General features: G+C 34.8%; 1 protein-coding gene across 2 annotated transcripts in view; it reads left to right on the plus strand.

The window, feature by feature from the left end:
• Positions 1-13,732, plus strand: part of LOC106877238 (puromycin-sensitive aminopeptidase) — a 32,904-nt gene that overhangs the window by 18,701 nt on the left and 471 nt on the right. The window contains exons 11-21 of one of the 2 annotated variants that reach the window (XM_089340508.1): positions 773-820; positions 1,146-1,265; positions 2,140-2,206; positions 3,479-3,606; positions 4,320-4,454; positions 5,447-5,666; positions 6,831-6,973; positions 7,215-7,268; positions 8,496-8,603; positions 9,655-9,807; positions 10,669-10,716. In XM_089340508.1, coding sequence (XP_089196634.1) covers positions 773-820; positions 1,146-1,265; positions 2,140-2,206; positions 3,479-3,606; positions 4,320-4,454; positions 5,447-5,666; positions 6,831-6,973; positions 7,215-7,268; positions 8,496-8,603; positions 9,655-9,807; positions 10,669-10,716 — 1,224 coding nt within the window. The remainder of the gene's footprint in view (positions 1-772; positions 821-1,145; positions 1,266-2,139; positions 2,207-3,478; positions 3,607-4,319; positions 4,455-5,446; positions 5,667-6,830; positions 6,974-7,214; positions 7,269-8,495; positions 8,604-9,654; positions 9,808-10,668; positions 10,717-13,732) is intronic. The other variant, XM_089340509.1, reaches the window with a different exon arrangement.

Below are 13,732 nucleotides of genomic sequence, written 5' to 3' on the forward strand. Positions count from 1 at the left end.
CCTTTATAAACGCTTATGAAATTTATACATAAATATTTGCTTAAAATAACATATATTTTTACATTTATTTATTTAACAGTATTTAACAAATAGGTTTATTGTCAATTAAAAGATTTCGATTAAAAAACATATATAAAATCAAATTGCCCCTGGTTTAAACTACAGTATCCGGAGTTTTTTGGGTGGTTTTTTTAAAGATTTCTTTTTGCTCGTTTGAACAACCAGCTACTGTTTTTAATAAGAATGACATCACCGTATCTTCTTCATCTTATTCTTCTCCTCCTCCTTTTTTTCTACTTTCTTCTCTTCTCTCCGTCTTCCCTCTTCTTCCACCTCTTCCTTCTCTTTTTCTTTTCCTTTAATTTTCCTTTTCCTTCTTTTTCTTTTTTTCCTTCTTCTTTTCTTCCTCTTCAGCTTTCTGTCTTGCTTTCGTTATTTTTTTTGTTTTGTCCTTCCGTCTTCGTTCTTTTTTTATTCGTTCGTCATCTTCTCTTTCTTCCTCTTTCTTCTCTCTATTTGACCACCAGCTTGTTGTTTCTCTTTCTTGTTTTCTTTTTCTTCTTTTAACCCAAATACTTATTCTGCCGGTCTCTTATGCCGAACCGCTAAGTCATGGGATGTAAACACAAAAACACCAGTTGTGATTGGGAAGCCAGCTTCTTACCACATAGCCACGCCTACGCCTAAATTACTGTTTTCCTCTAATTTTATTTTTCATTTATTTTTGTTTTGTTTTGTTTTTTTTTTACCAATTTATCTTCGACGATATTAGAACCGTGTGGCTGGTGTAGACAATGAATCAGAATGCAACGTTTTGGAGGTAAGTTTTTAAACTCGAATTTCAATTATGGTTGTAAAAAGAAAATAATAATCGAAGTCCATCTTGTCTCGTTTATAACTAATTTATTTATCACAGATCCGGAATAACACGGTATGTTCAATTGTGAACCGTGTTACGCTTATCACGAATTGATCTGTAACGATACTCATCTCGAGAAGAGACATGCAACAATCCTCCTATAATCCCCTCCCTTAAATATGCTGACCTTTGAACCAAAATTTGAAATCATTGTTATTGTTGCTGTTATTGTTACCATTGTTGTTTTTGTTATTATTGTGTCCATTCTACTATTTTTGTCAATTAGGAATTCGTGGACCAACTCGAAACTGGTGAGTGGTGTCCGCCATTCAATTTATTTGTTCATCCAGATTGCGAGGAAAGTTTTGAATCTTGGACAAACCAATCTTCGTTTCCTCTAGTCAAGGTAATTCTTTTATTCTTTTACATGTTTCAGTAATTTGACTGTGGCCATACTGGAGCACCACCTTTAAGTTGAATATATTAAATCATATGTGCGTGTGTGTGTGTGTGTGTGTGTGTGTGTGTGTGTGCATGCATCAGTGTGCATATGTATGTTTAAGTGAAAGGGCCACTTAAATTATTTGTACCTGGCGAAAATGATTTGTACCTGGCGAGAATGATTTGTACCTGTAGTTTACAGGACCAGCCTTGTCACGTTCTGTGTCACGCTGGATTTTGTCTGAGAACTACGTTAACGGTATGCCAGTCTGGTGAGTATTCAGCCACTTGCACGTTAATTTCACGAGCAGGTTGTTCCGTTGGCTGGATCGACTCGATCACTCACCGTCGTAACCGACGGAGTCCCAGTTTTCACATGGCTTAATATAAAACCGTCTACGTGGTCGCTCAGCTTGCTAGAAAAAGCAACTGTATCACTGCTGTCTTTAAAAATGCCACACTAGGTAATGTTCTTACGGAGGCACACTTTGCCTTAAAGATTTGACTTCACGGCTGAAATATCTTTGATCAGAGGTCATCTGGTTCAGCTGCTTGACCTAAGGTTAAACAAAAACACCATTACCAACAAGAACGACAGCAATTCATAAAGAATTATTATGATTGTTTTAACATGAGATCATAACATATATATTAGGTTGGTGCATTATTATTGCGGCTTTTTTTCAATAAATTTTATTCAACAAAGAATTTATAATCAGGATAGAGTAACCGCAAATGTGTATGTATGTATATTTAAATCCCTCAACTCATGAGCAGAAGTAAAAAAAAAAACCGCAAAATCACAGCTAACTCTAGAAAGTCTTTTCATTTTTCGACAGGTTGAGCGGGAATTTGTCGATGGTGATATGAACCTGATTATAAAACAGGAACCATACTTAGGAAACGGTATGTTATATACTTGGTTGGCTTCAATGCAAACACAGCGTAAATTTCCATATGTGTGTGTTTATTCTCATACATACATATAGATAGATAAATGGATATATATATATATATATATATATATATATATATATATATATATATATATATATATATATATAAAGTAAATGGAGTAAAACGCATATGTTAAATGAATTCTTTTATTTCCAACATATGTTTCAAAGATTACAAATTATACCTTCCATAGGATTAGGTGATGTTGAAAAGGATGTAATCTTCTCTTCAGGGAAATGCATGAGAACCAGCTTAACCGTAAGACATTTTAACCGAATATGGTAACTGTATATATATATATATATATATATATATATATATATATATATATATATATATATATATATATATATATACGGAGTTAATAAATTACAAGAAAATATTTGTAATGATATCATTGACTCTATTGTTATACAGAGCAACAATTTAAAAATCATTATAACAGAATCAATAATATGAGGGATTGCAGGCACAAAAATGCATTAAATAGCTGAAAGATTAAAATTAATCAAAGAACATACTAAGTATGTCTACCTGCTGGAAATAGGCGAAAACTCTAATTGCCAAAATACACTGGTGTAATAACTACGGAAATCAACGTACAAAGAGCAAACGGTCTAAGACAATCTCCAGCACACATTCAATATATAAGTAAGGTATATATATATATATATATATATATATATATATATATATATGTGTGTGTGTGTGTGTGTGTGTGTGTGTGTGTGTGTGTGTGTGTGTGTGTGTGTGTGTGTGTGTGTGTATATATATCTTCGAAACGCCGGTGTTTTAATGGTGGCAGCTGATGAAGGAAATGTTTCTATGTGGCCTGCTTGTTTGTTGTACCTTGTTTATCATTTTGTCCATGTTCTTTTGCCACGTCATGTACCCAGTTATGTATCTATATGTACATGTAGATGAAGGTATGTACATACATGTACATATATATGCATATACTCATATATTGTTTGTATCACGACAGAACGCACGCGTTACCTTTATACAGTAAGTTTTATATATATGTATAGATAGATAGATAGATAGATAGATAGATAGATAGATAGATAGATATGATACATATGATATGATAGATATATCAGAGAAAGAGAGGAAGAGAGAGGGGCTGGGGACGAGGGGAGATAAAGCAAAGCTAATTCAACGTGTGAATATGTCAAAATAATTTTTTTGTTTATTTATCTAAAATATCTGTTTTTCCAGAAGGTCAAACCTGGCGTTTTCCTATAAATATAAGTGTGGAATCTAAGCAAGAGGTTCTTCGGGAAACAGTATCATCGATAACTTTCAAAACCAACATAGAAAATGTTGACGAAAAACAATGGATTTTTGTAAGTAAATATTTTCTTCTCTCTTTTATCTGTTTTTTAGGCGCAAGCGTGGCTGTGTGGTTAGAAGCTTGTTTTCCAGCCATACGGTTCTGGGTTCTGTCCCACCAGTGGGATACTTTAGACATGTGTCTTCTACTTTAGCCTCGAGTCAACCAAAGCCTTGTGAGTGGATTTGGTAGGCGGAAACTGAAAGAAGTACATCGTGTATATATATATATATATACACACACACACATATGTGTGAATATAGGGGTAGGGGTGTTGTAGAGCGGGTGGGGCGGGGCGGGATGTGTAGGGGTGGGGTGTGGATGGAGGGGGTAACGAAGAAAGGGAGAAGGTGGGGAGGAGTGAAGAAAGGGTGCATGTGTGAGAGGAGTGAGGAGGGGAGTCAGATGGGGAGGAGAGTTCGAGCCCATGGGGCGCGAAGAGAGAAGACTAATTTCCTGTTCACAGCGAAGGCAGGAGTCTGGACGTGCAAAGACAATTCAAACACAGATAGGTGTTGAAACAAATGACAAGTAGAGCAAAAATGGCGCGAGACCCCGGTGTCGTTGCCGAGTCTAATGTCTCGGAGGTGTCTCGCCTGCGCCTATAAACCACATATTTACTCTCAAATTAAGTACCTACGTTTTGATTTTAAACTTCGATATTTTGAAATATCAACAATAGTCTATTTCTTTTATAATTGTCATTCTTACTGATGTTCTTCACAGATAAATTCAACTGGTTTCGGCTGCTTCCGTACACTTTACAGCACGAGCATGCTTGAGGCTTTACTACGTGGAGTTCGTGAGAAGACTTTACCAGCCCATAATAGAAGCGTCTTGCAAAACGACTTATTTTCCTTGGTTTGTACTGATATGTTAGATGTTATTATTGTAGTAGTAGTAGTAGTAGTAGTAGTAGTAGTAGTAGTAGTAGTAGTATTTTCGTTATCATCTTCCAATTCTGTTTCCATTTCTTGTCGAATGTCTTCCTGACACCTAGGGCAGGCAGAGAAACGCACTGTATATATTAGAAAGCCATTTGAATAAATACACCAAATTGCCCATTTACAAAGTCATGTGATAGAAAAAAAAAGAGGAAGAAGGACAGCGAAATAAAAGTAAACACAGAAAATAAAGGGGAACAGGGAAAGAAAACTCACAGCGACAATGCTCTTCTCAGTACGTGCGACGTACCAGTTAAGATTTTTAAAGTATTTTTTGCACTTCCCGTACGGCTGGTAAGCCAGGGATCAGTCTTCAATAATTTTTAGTTCCTTTTTTGGTTTATTATTATTATTATTATTACCTTGGTCACTGAGGTTCTCTTGTTCTAGTACAAGCTAGTGCGACTAGCTACTAATGCTTTATCGGTAGCAGGAATGCTTCTGTAAGTAATATAACTAAAAAATGGCGTGACTGAATAGCGAACTTGGGCGCACAGCTATGCTTCCACCTTTCTGTCTTGGAAGGAACATAACTAGATTCCAGTTTTCAACAGATGCATCGTTTTATCTACCACAGAAGAATTAAATGTAAATGTTTCTATCATAGCGTGATTCAAAATCAAAACATAAAGAGCCGGAAATAAATCCAGAAGGCTTTTTTTTTTCTTTCTTGTTTTGTAACATTAAAGATTCTGCCTAAATACAACTGAAAATATTCCCCGTAAGTTAGCATTGGATAAAGTAACCCAACTAAAATAATGTTAAAATAAACAATGTTAATGTTTTCAGTGTGTAAAAGATGGAAAATATACATATCAATATTTCGGGCATAAGCTCTTTATCAAGATACAGGTGAGTTAAAAATTGTTTTCTTAAATGTTTTAACTACTATCTTTCGTTTATTTGCAGACGTTTGACTCTAAAATAAGTTTAATCGATCTCATGAGTGCATTGCCAGCTTTTATCGAAGAGGACGACCATCACGTTCTCTACGATTTGATCAATAACTATGAGAGTATGGGATATTTGTTACAAGCTAAGAATCTCTTCGAAGACTGGAAGCTATTTGCCAGTAGCCTCTTTCGAAAATCCTTTCAAACAGTAGGATTTGAAAGACAAAATGGTGAAAGTAGGTATTGTTTTTGTCGTTGTTATTACTGTTTTTGCGGTGGTACGAGTGGTAACGGTGAAGACGGTGGTAATTTTATAGGTGTGTTTTGTAGTGGGGGTGAGGGGGTGGTAGTGGTGGTGAGGGTGGTGGTAGTGCTGGTGACTTACTTACTTACTTACTGCCAGATCACATTCAATGCACTAGTTCTCGTCCGACCACCGAAGTTGAGCAACATTGAGCTTAGTGAGAACTTAGATGGCAAACTTAAGCACTGTAAGCATTTCACACATTTAAGGAGGCGAGCTAGCACTACTGTTAGCATGCTGGGCGAGATGTTTAGCGGCATTTCGTCTGTCGTTACGTTCTGGGTTCCAATTCCGCTGAGGTCGACTTTGCCTTTCATGCGCGGAAGGAATGGAAAAACCTTCGACGCACTTCGACAGCAATGGGGTGAGAGAAAAAAAAATAGAGAACGAAAAAACGGAAAGAGAAAAAAAAAATGTGTATCGATTAATGATTTATCCACACACACACACACACACACACACACACACACACACACTTACATATATGCTACAAGACCTCCCAAAACCGGACACCTATATCTAAGTGTTATGCAAGCCTAAAAAGATTATCTATGAAAAAAAAAACAAGCAATGTCATTGTAAGCAATCTCCAGAGACGGCTTTCAGTTTTTGTCTACCAAATCTACTCACAAGAGCTTGGCCGACTATCTTATGAGACACTTACTCATGATGCCACGCAGTGGGACTGAACCCGAAACCTTGTGCTTGGGGGCAAACTTCTTACCATAGACCCATATCTCTATATATTTTTGTCAACGAAATGCGCATTAAACGTTGAGGATATTTCTATTTCCAGCCTACGTAACTGATTATACGCATTGTTTTTAATTCCTGTACATCTCTAATTGAGACGAATTCTTTTTCTCAATGACATTTCAACTGTGTCAATACATTCATTCTTTTTTAAGGTTCTTTTTTAACTTACTTCTTTTCTTGAAGTCGGTAGGATGTGATCTGAGAGAGATTTGGCTGCTAGTTTGAGTGAGTCGAAACACTACCGTAATGGTTCAACACTCGCTCGCACCTTTGTGCATATCTATGTTAAAATGTTAAAAGAACTCTCACATTCTATTTGGGTTTTCCGCCTTATTTCCAGAAACGATTACTACCTTGCTAAGGGACAAACTGCTGTGTATGTTAGGAAAATATGGCGAAGATAGTGTACTTAAGGAAGCCAGGATGCTCTTCAAGAGTTTTCTCAATTATAGGAACTTCATCGATCCAAATATTCGATATTCTGTAAGTATATTTAATTATTTCTTTCTACTTTTGGCACAAGATCACTTCAACACAATTCTCTTATGTTCTAACAACCTTGTCCATCGGTTGCCATATGTAATGGCTACATAATGTTTAATTATGTATGTTTTGTTTATGCATAGTTTATAGCTTAATTTTTAGTGAAAAAAAGATGTCACCATCTTTAAAGTTTTTTTTTAAAGCGCTTTATTATAAGTGTCATTTTCTATTTCAATAATAGGTCTACACCACGGTTCTTTGTCACGATGAGGAAGCATTTGGTATGTTAAAAGAGGTAAATGTGTTCGTTTAACGTTGTTTTCGTTTAATAGCATAATTATTTCGACTTAACATCCTCTTAACAAAATTGTTTCAAAATTTGGCTGAAAAGGGAGAGTGTTTGACGATTATATCATACTCAGTACATAATTGATTCTGCATTTTATCAACTCTAAAAAGGAAGGGCAAAGTTGATCTGATCGTGGTGTGATTTGAACTCTGAGCATAAAGAGACGAACAAAATGCTCTTAAACAACTTGTCCGATACGTTAACCATTCTGCCAGTTCTCCTTCTTTTATATTTTACGTGTGTGTAATATATATGTAATATATATATATATATATATATATATATATATATATATATATATATATATATATATATAAATATATATATATATATATATATATATATATATATATATATTATATATATATATATATATATATATATATATATATATATATATATATATATATATATATATATATATATATATATATAATATATATATATATATATATATATAAATATATATATATATATATTACATATCTCTCTCGCCTGCGTTCCAGGGAGTAGAGTATATATATATATATATATATATATATATATATATATATATATATATATATATATATACTCCCTGGAACGCAGGCGGGAGAGATATGTAATAATATACATATGGAAAATACTGGAAGGACTGGTGCCGAACTTTGGCATCAAATACTACAGGAATGCCCGCACGGGTCGCCACTGCATGGTGCCAAAGGTGCCGTCCACTGCATCTCACATAAGAACAAGATACTGCAGCAGCCTCGGTTTCAGAGGACCTCAGCTCTTCAATGCCCTGCCAAAACATTTGAGAGACCTGCAAGACACAGATGTGGAGGTCTTCAAGACAAAACTCGACGCTTTCCTCTCCACGATACCAGACGAACCAATGGCTCGAAATGAGACACAGTTTAGGGCAGCGATGTCAAATTCTCTTATACACCAGATGTGCCATCAAAACTCTTGATTGGACTATATCAGGTGCAGGAGAAGAGCCATGCAAGGAACGTGAAGAGAGCAAAGCATAAAGACAGAAAATCACGGTGGTGCTCCAGCATGACTACAGCCACTTGGCTGAAACCCATAAATAAATAAATAAATAAATAAATATATATATATATATATATATATATATATATATATATATATATATATATATATAACCCGATTTTTTATATGCATTATTAGGTTTACGAAAATCTGTTGTGGGATGAGGAAAGAATGAGAATTGAACGTGCGTTTGGTTCTGCCAGGAAAGAGAAAAACCTGAAGAAAGTCTTAGAGCTTTCACTTTCGGTAAGTAAGGATGCTTTCCTATTTTATGCCACTATTTTTTTACAAATTCATGGAAAAGATCTATTTCCATTGTATTTCACAGGTGAGCCTCTTTTCACCTTATCTACTATATAATGCATATATCATACACACACACACACACACACACACATACACACACACGGGGATTGCATGCATATGCAATATAATATATTATTGAAGTTGGCAGAATCGTTAGCATACAGGGCGAAATACTTAGTGGTATTTCGCCTACCGCTACGTTCTGAGTTCAAATGCCACCGAGGTCGACTTTGCCTTTCATCCTTTCGGGGGTTGATAAATTAAGTACCAGTGAAACACTGGGGTCGATGTAATCGATTTAACCCCTCCTCCCAAAATATCAAGGCCTTGTGCCTTCAGTAGAAAGGATTATTATTATTATTATTGAGTGAGAAAGCACTGCATTCCATCAAAGTGACACTGGGGTAAAATATACGAAGCCCATTATACCCATCATGACTACCCGTCTGATAAGGGTACACCAGGCACATGCATCACAACCATATGTGCGCGACAGTCAGAATAAATAGTGCATGACCTTGCAGGTGGGACTCAGTTAGAATTTTCTTCAGATCGAGTAGCCCATCCCGCTCAAAAGGTCCCTGAATAAGGGTTGTTTAAGGATGCTGAACAGGACCCATGTTTCCAGAGATGAATTATCCAAACCCTCAAAGAATTTCTCTCAGCACCTGGCTATGATGCTCCCCCACTACTTCTGCTCGTGATCAGAGATGCACATATCGTCAGCCACCAAGGGACATGCTCAACTGGTTAAGGTCAAACAACTGACAAGCAAATCTGTGGTATCGAGCAGAATATTTGCTGTAGCCCATCTTTTATACCAAAACAAAACAATGTACATGGTAACACTTCCGATCAATTAAGATCAGAAGCCATGAGAGCCTATTATTATTATTATTATTATTATTATTATTATTATTATTATTATTATTATTATTATACTTTCAGAAACGCAGAAAAAGTAAATCTCTTTTCTCAATATCTTTCGCAGAATGAAGTTAAGAAACAAGCCATAGTGAATATGGTTGAAGGAATCACGCACACAGTGAAAGGGAGAGAACTTGCTTGGAAATTTTACAAAGAGAATTGGTCGGTTTACAACATTTATTATCGAAATTGTCCAATAGAAGCTAAACTTATTGAGGTAATTACGACAATTAATAATTAATTAGATAATTGATTAACTACTCATATACATAAAATTAATTCTCTACATACATACATACATATATATATATATATATATATATATATATATATATTATTAATAAATTATAGGGTGGCAAAGAAAATTTTAGAAATTTTATTTACCACCAGTGGCCTAGCGAGAGTAAAAACAGTCAATAGACTATGTATTATTCATTAGAAATGCAGAGACGCCTATAATAGGACATCTACTCGCTAGAAATAGCAGCAAAAATACTACATACCACAAAAGTTAGGGATAATTTCGAAAGGAAATGAAAAATAAAAACTTTTACCAATCTATATTCTGTACCATGGTTTCAAGTCAATTTTAGTAAGATAAAGATTATATCTTACAAGGTCAGACTTTCGTCAGCAGAATTGACCAGACAACATATGAAGCACGAATCAGTACGCAGCAAGATATAATCTTTATCTTACTAAAATTGACTTGAAACCATGGTACAGAATATAGATTGGTAAAAGTTTTTATTTTTCATTTCCTTTCGAAATTATCCCTAACTTTTGTGGTATGTAGTATTTTTGCTGCTATTTCTAGCGAGTAGATGTCCTATTATAGGCGTCTCTGCATTTCTAATGAATATATATATATATATATATATATATATATATATATATATATATATATATATATATATATATATGTGTGTGTGTGTGTATGTATGTATGTATATATATATATATATACATGAAGACCATCTAACATATTAATCACTCTTGCTGTGTTAGAAGTTATTCTTGTAAAATAAGAAATCTATAAATCTTTAATTTCTTTCATTTCTCACCTTTTATTTTTCAGCTATTGACATGTCGCTTTGCTTCAGTTACCAAGCAGGAAGAAATTCAGGTAGATTGATTTTTATAAATATTTTATATCTAAAATGTTGTTGATAAAGTAATCGCAGATCAATTCTAATACAGCAAACCTACGATCAAAGGTGTTCTATACATGGCCATCACGTCTTTGTATCAGGTATTGTACTTCAAGATCACATGTGCTTCATTCCTCCATTTTAAGAAGAAAAAAAAAAGATATGATTTCAGGGTGACTTAGCTTTTAATAATAAAAGGTCGAGCGAATACCTAATTCTTACTTCGTTGTCCGGCCTTGCTGGGCCACAACCTTGAAAGTGTAATCGAATGAATCGACTCCAGTACTTTTTGTGTCAGCCCCTTTTTATGGGAAAGTAAACACACTAACACCGGTTATCCAGCGATGGTTGGAGTACAAGCACATTCATAAAGACACACACACACCGATACATACATTATATATATATATATACATATACATATATATATATATATACATATACATATATATATATATATATATATATATATATATATATATATATATATATATATATATATATATACATATATATATATATATATATATATATATATATATATATATATATATATATATATATATATATATATATATATATATATATATATATATATATATATATATATATATATATATATATATATATATATATATATATATATATATGTATAATCAATCCAAACATGAACAAGCAAGAAAAAGACGTGAGGAGGTGGAATAAGTACTGTGTTATTGGAAGCTCAGGAAAGGAAAGAAAAGAAAGAGGATTTCACGTTTCGAGTGGAGCACTTCATCAGAAATATAGAAAAAGTCCAAAGAAGGGAAGACAGAGAAAGAAAATCGTCAACGATACACACGCGGTCACATTATATATATATATATATATATATATATATATATATATATATATATATATATATATATATAAGCAATGTTAAATCTCTGAACGAGGTATTAACAGTAACTGCACGATAAAGTGAAGTATATTTGCCACTTAAATGTGGCTGACCCCGAGGAGTGGATGTTACTGTTGCTTTTAGCCCCAGGAGGACATCTCCTCCAGCTGGCTATCGACACACTTCTGTGTCCTGTCTGTATTTGCCAAGGGAGGTTATCCTTCCCATCTTGATCTACGATACGTACGTACTCGAGTTTCAGGGTTATTTCCCTTCTTCAGCGTACGACAATCGCCGACCTTCGATGCAAATACAGACAGGACACAGAAGTGTGTCGATAGCCAGCTGGAGGAGATGTCCTCCTGGGGCTAAAAGCAACAGTAACATCCACCCCTCGGGGTCAGCCACATTTAAGTGGCAAATATACTTCACTATATATATATATATATATATATATATATATATATATATATATATATATATATATATACGACGGTCTTTCAGTTTCCGTCTACCAAATCCACTCACAAATCTTTGGTTGACCCGAAGGTTATAGTAGAAAATACTTGTCCATGTGGTTGAGAAGTAATCTTCTGACCACACAGCCACACCTGGACCAAATATAAAATATTTCATTCTCTGTTTAATTTAGATAAATGTATTTAATCTCATCTTTGTTTTGTATAAGGCAAGGTCGGACATTTTATCGTACTGATGACGTTATTGCGCCAGAAACACGTGTCCACGACTGTTCTCTTATTTTCCAGCAATAATCTTGTCCTTAACCTAAATAGCATGTCAATTTCGGAGAATCTTTTATCCATGAGATAATTTATCCTTCTCTAGTGAAGCTGGTCCTTATATATCCAAGTCCGGCGATTAATTTCAGTTTGAAGTGTGTCGAGTACACGCTACTGAAGAGCTGCAAATAACAGAGAGAAATTGGGGTGAGTTGTCTCGCCTGGTCAAAGACAGAGTTCTTTAACGGTCAGCATCTTGTAGGGAGCTTTCCCAAGGTGCTATCCCGAGGCAGTGCGGTGTATAAACAAAACACTTATATGCAAATACGTACATGGATGCGTGGCAGGATATCAAAATAGACAAAAAAAAAAGTACAATTTCCAATGGGAGAGAGAGACAAAATAATCCAGCAGTTAAATTGAGAAGGGACTTAATAGAAAGAGTCAAAGTAGCGTATGGTTCAGATGAAGGGAAATTCGATATCCCCTTCATCAGAGTGTCTAAATGTTCGATTTGCAGTTGATAATCAACTCATTCCGGTTTTTTCAGAGGTTTGTTTTTACCGAACAATAATATTTAAATTGCTTCCTGGCTACAAAACCATGGCTTTCATTCTCCTGTGTATAGTGTGGTAAATTTCTCTGTGTTCCATTACATTGTGCAGTGGGTGTTTTGATTTTTAAGTTTCCAGACTTACTCAGCCAAAGAAGTAGAGCGGGCCAATTTAGAGTATTGGAACGAGTGGACATGTATATAAAAGTGCTTATGAGATTGTTGGCTGTAGCCCATACATAGTTACACACGTAATTTCTTGACACCTGTAAACGATCTTTTTAGCAAGATAGTTTCCGATCAAAGGGCAATCAAATGTATTTTTACAATTACAAGTTCCTGTGCCATGGGCTCCACTGGTAGAAGCATTGGGAGTATTTATGTTTCGTATCTGTTCAGTGTTTGCTGCTAAAATAAATGTGGGAAATGTCAAAACATTATTGTTGTTTGAGCGGCTAGTCAACTAGCCACGTTAATTGGGTTCAGTTTCTGAAACTCTGACGAGTTATAAGCGTGATACACATGCACTCGACTTTAAGTGCAATGCATCTTATAGCAGGAACAGTTGTCAGCTAATGAAGTTCCTTGTATAATTTTTTGCTCCCTCGTCGTGTGTGTGTGTGTGTGTGTGTGTGTGTGTGTGTGTGTGTGTGTGTGACATAATATTAGACATCATATTCGGCAACAATCATATAATATATCTCTTACCATGATATATCTCCATCATGTATCTTAGATTTTTACTCTTAGTTCCTCTCGTACGGTTGGCCTACAAATCGATCGGTAAGACATTGTCCAATAATCTCGGTTTTGAGCAG

This window comes from Octopus bimaculoides, chromosome 23 (genome assembly GCF_046866305.1).
Source record: "Octopus bimaculoides isolate indiv1 chromosome 23, ASM4686630v1, whole genome shotgun sequence".
NCBI classification, from domain to species: domain Eukaryota; kingdom Metazoa; phylum Mollusca; class Cephalopoda; order Octopoda; family Octopodidae; genus Octopus; species Octopus bimaculoides.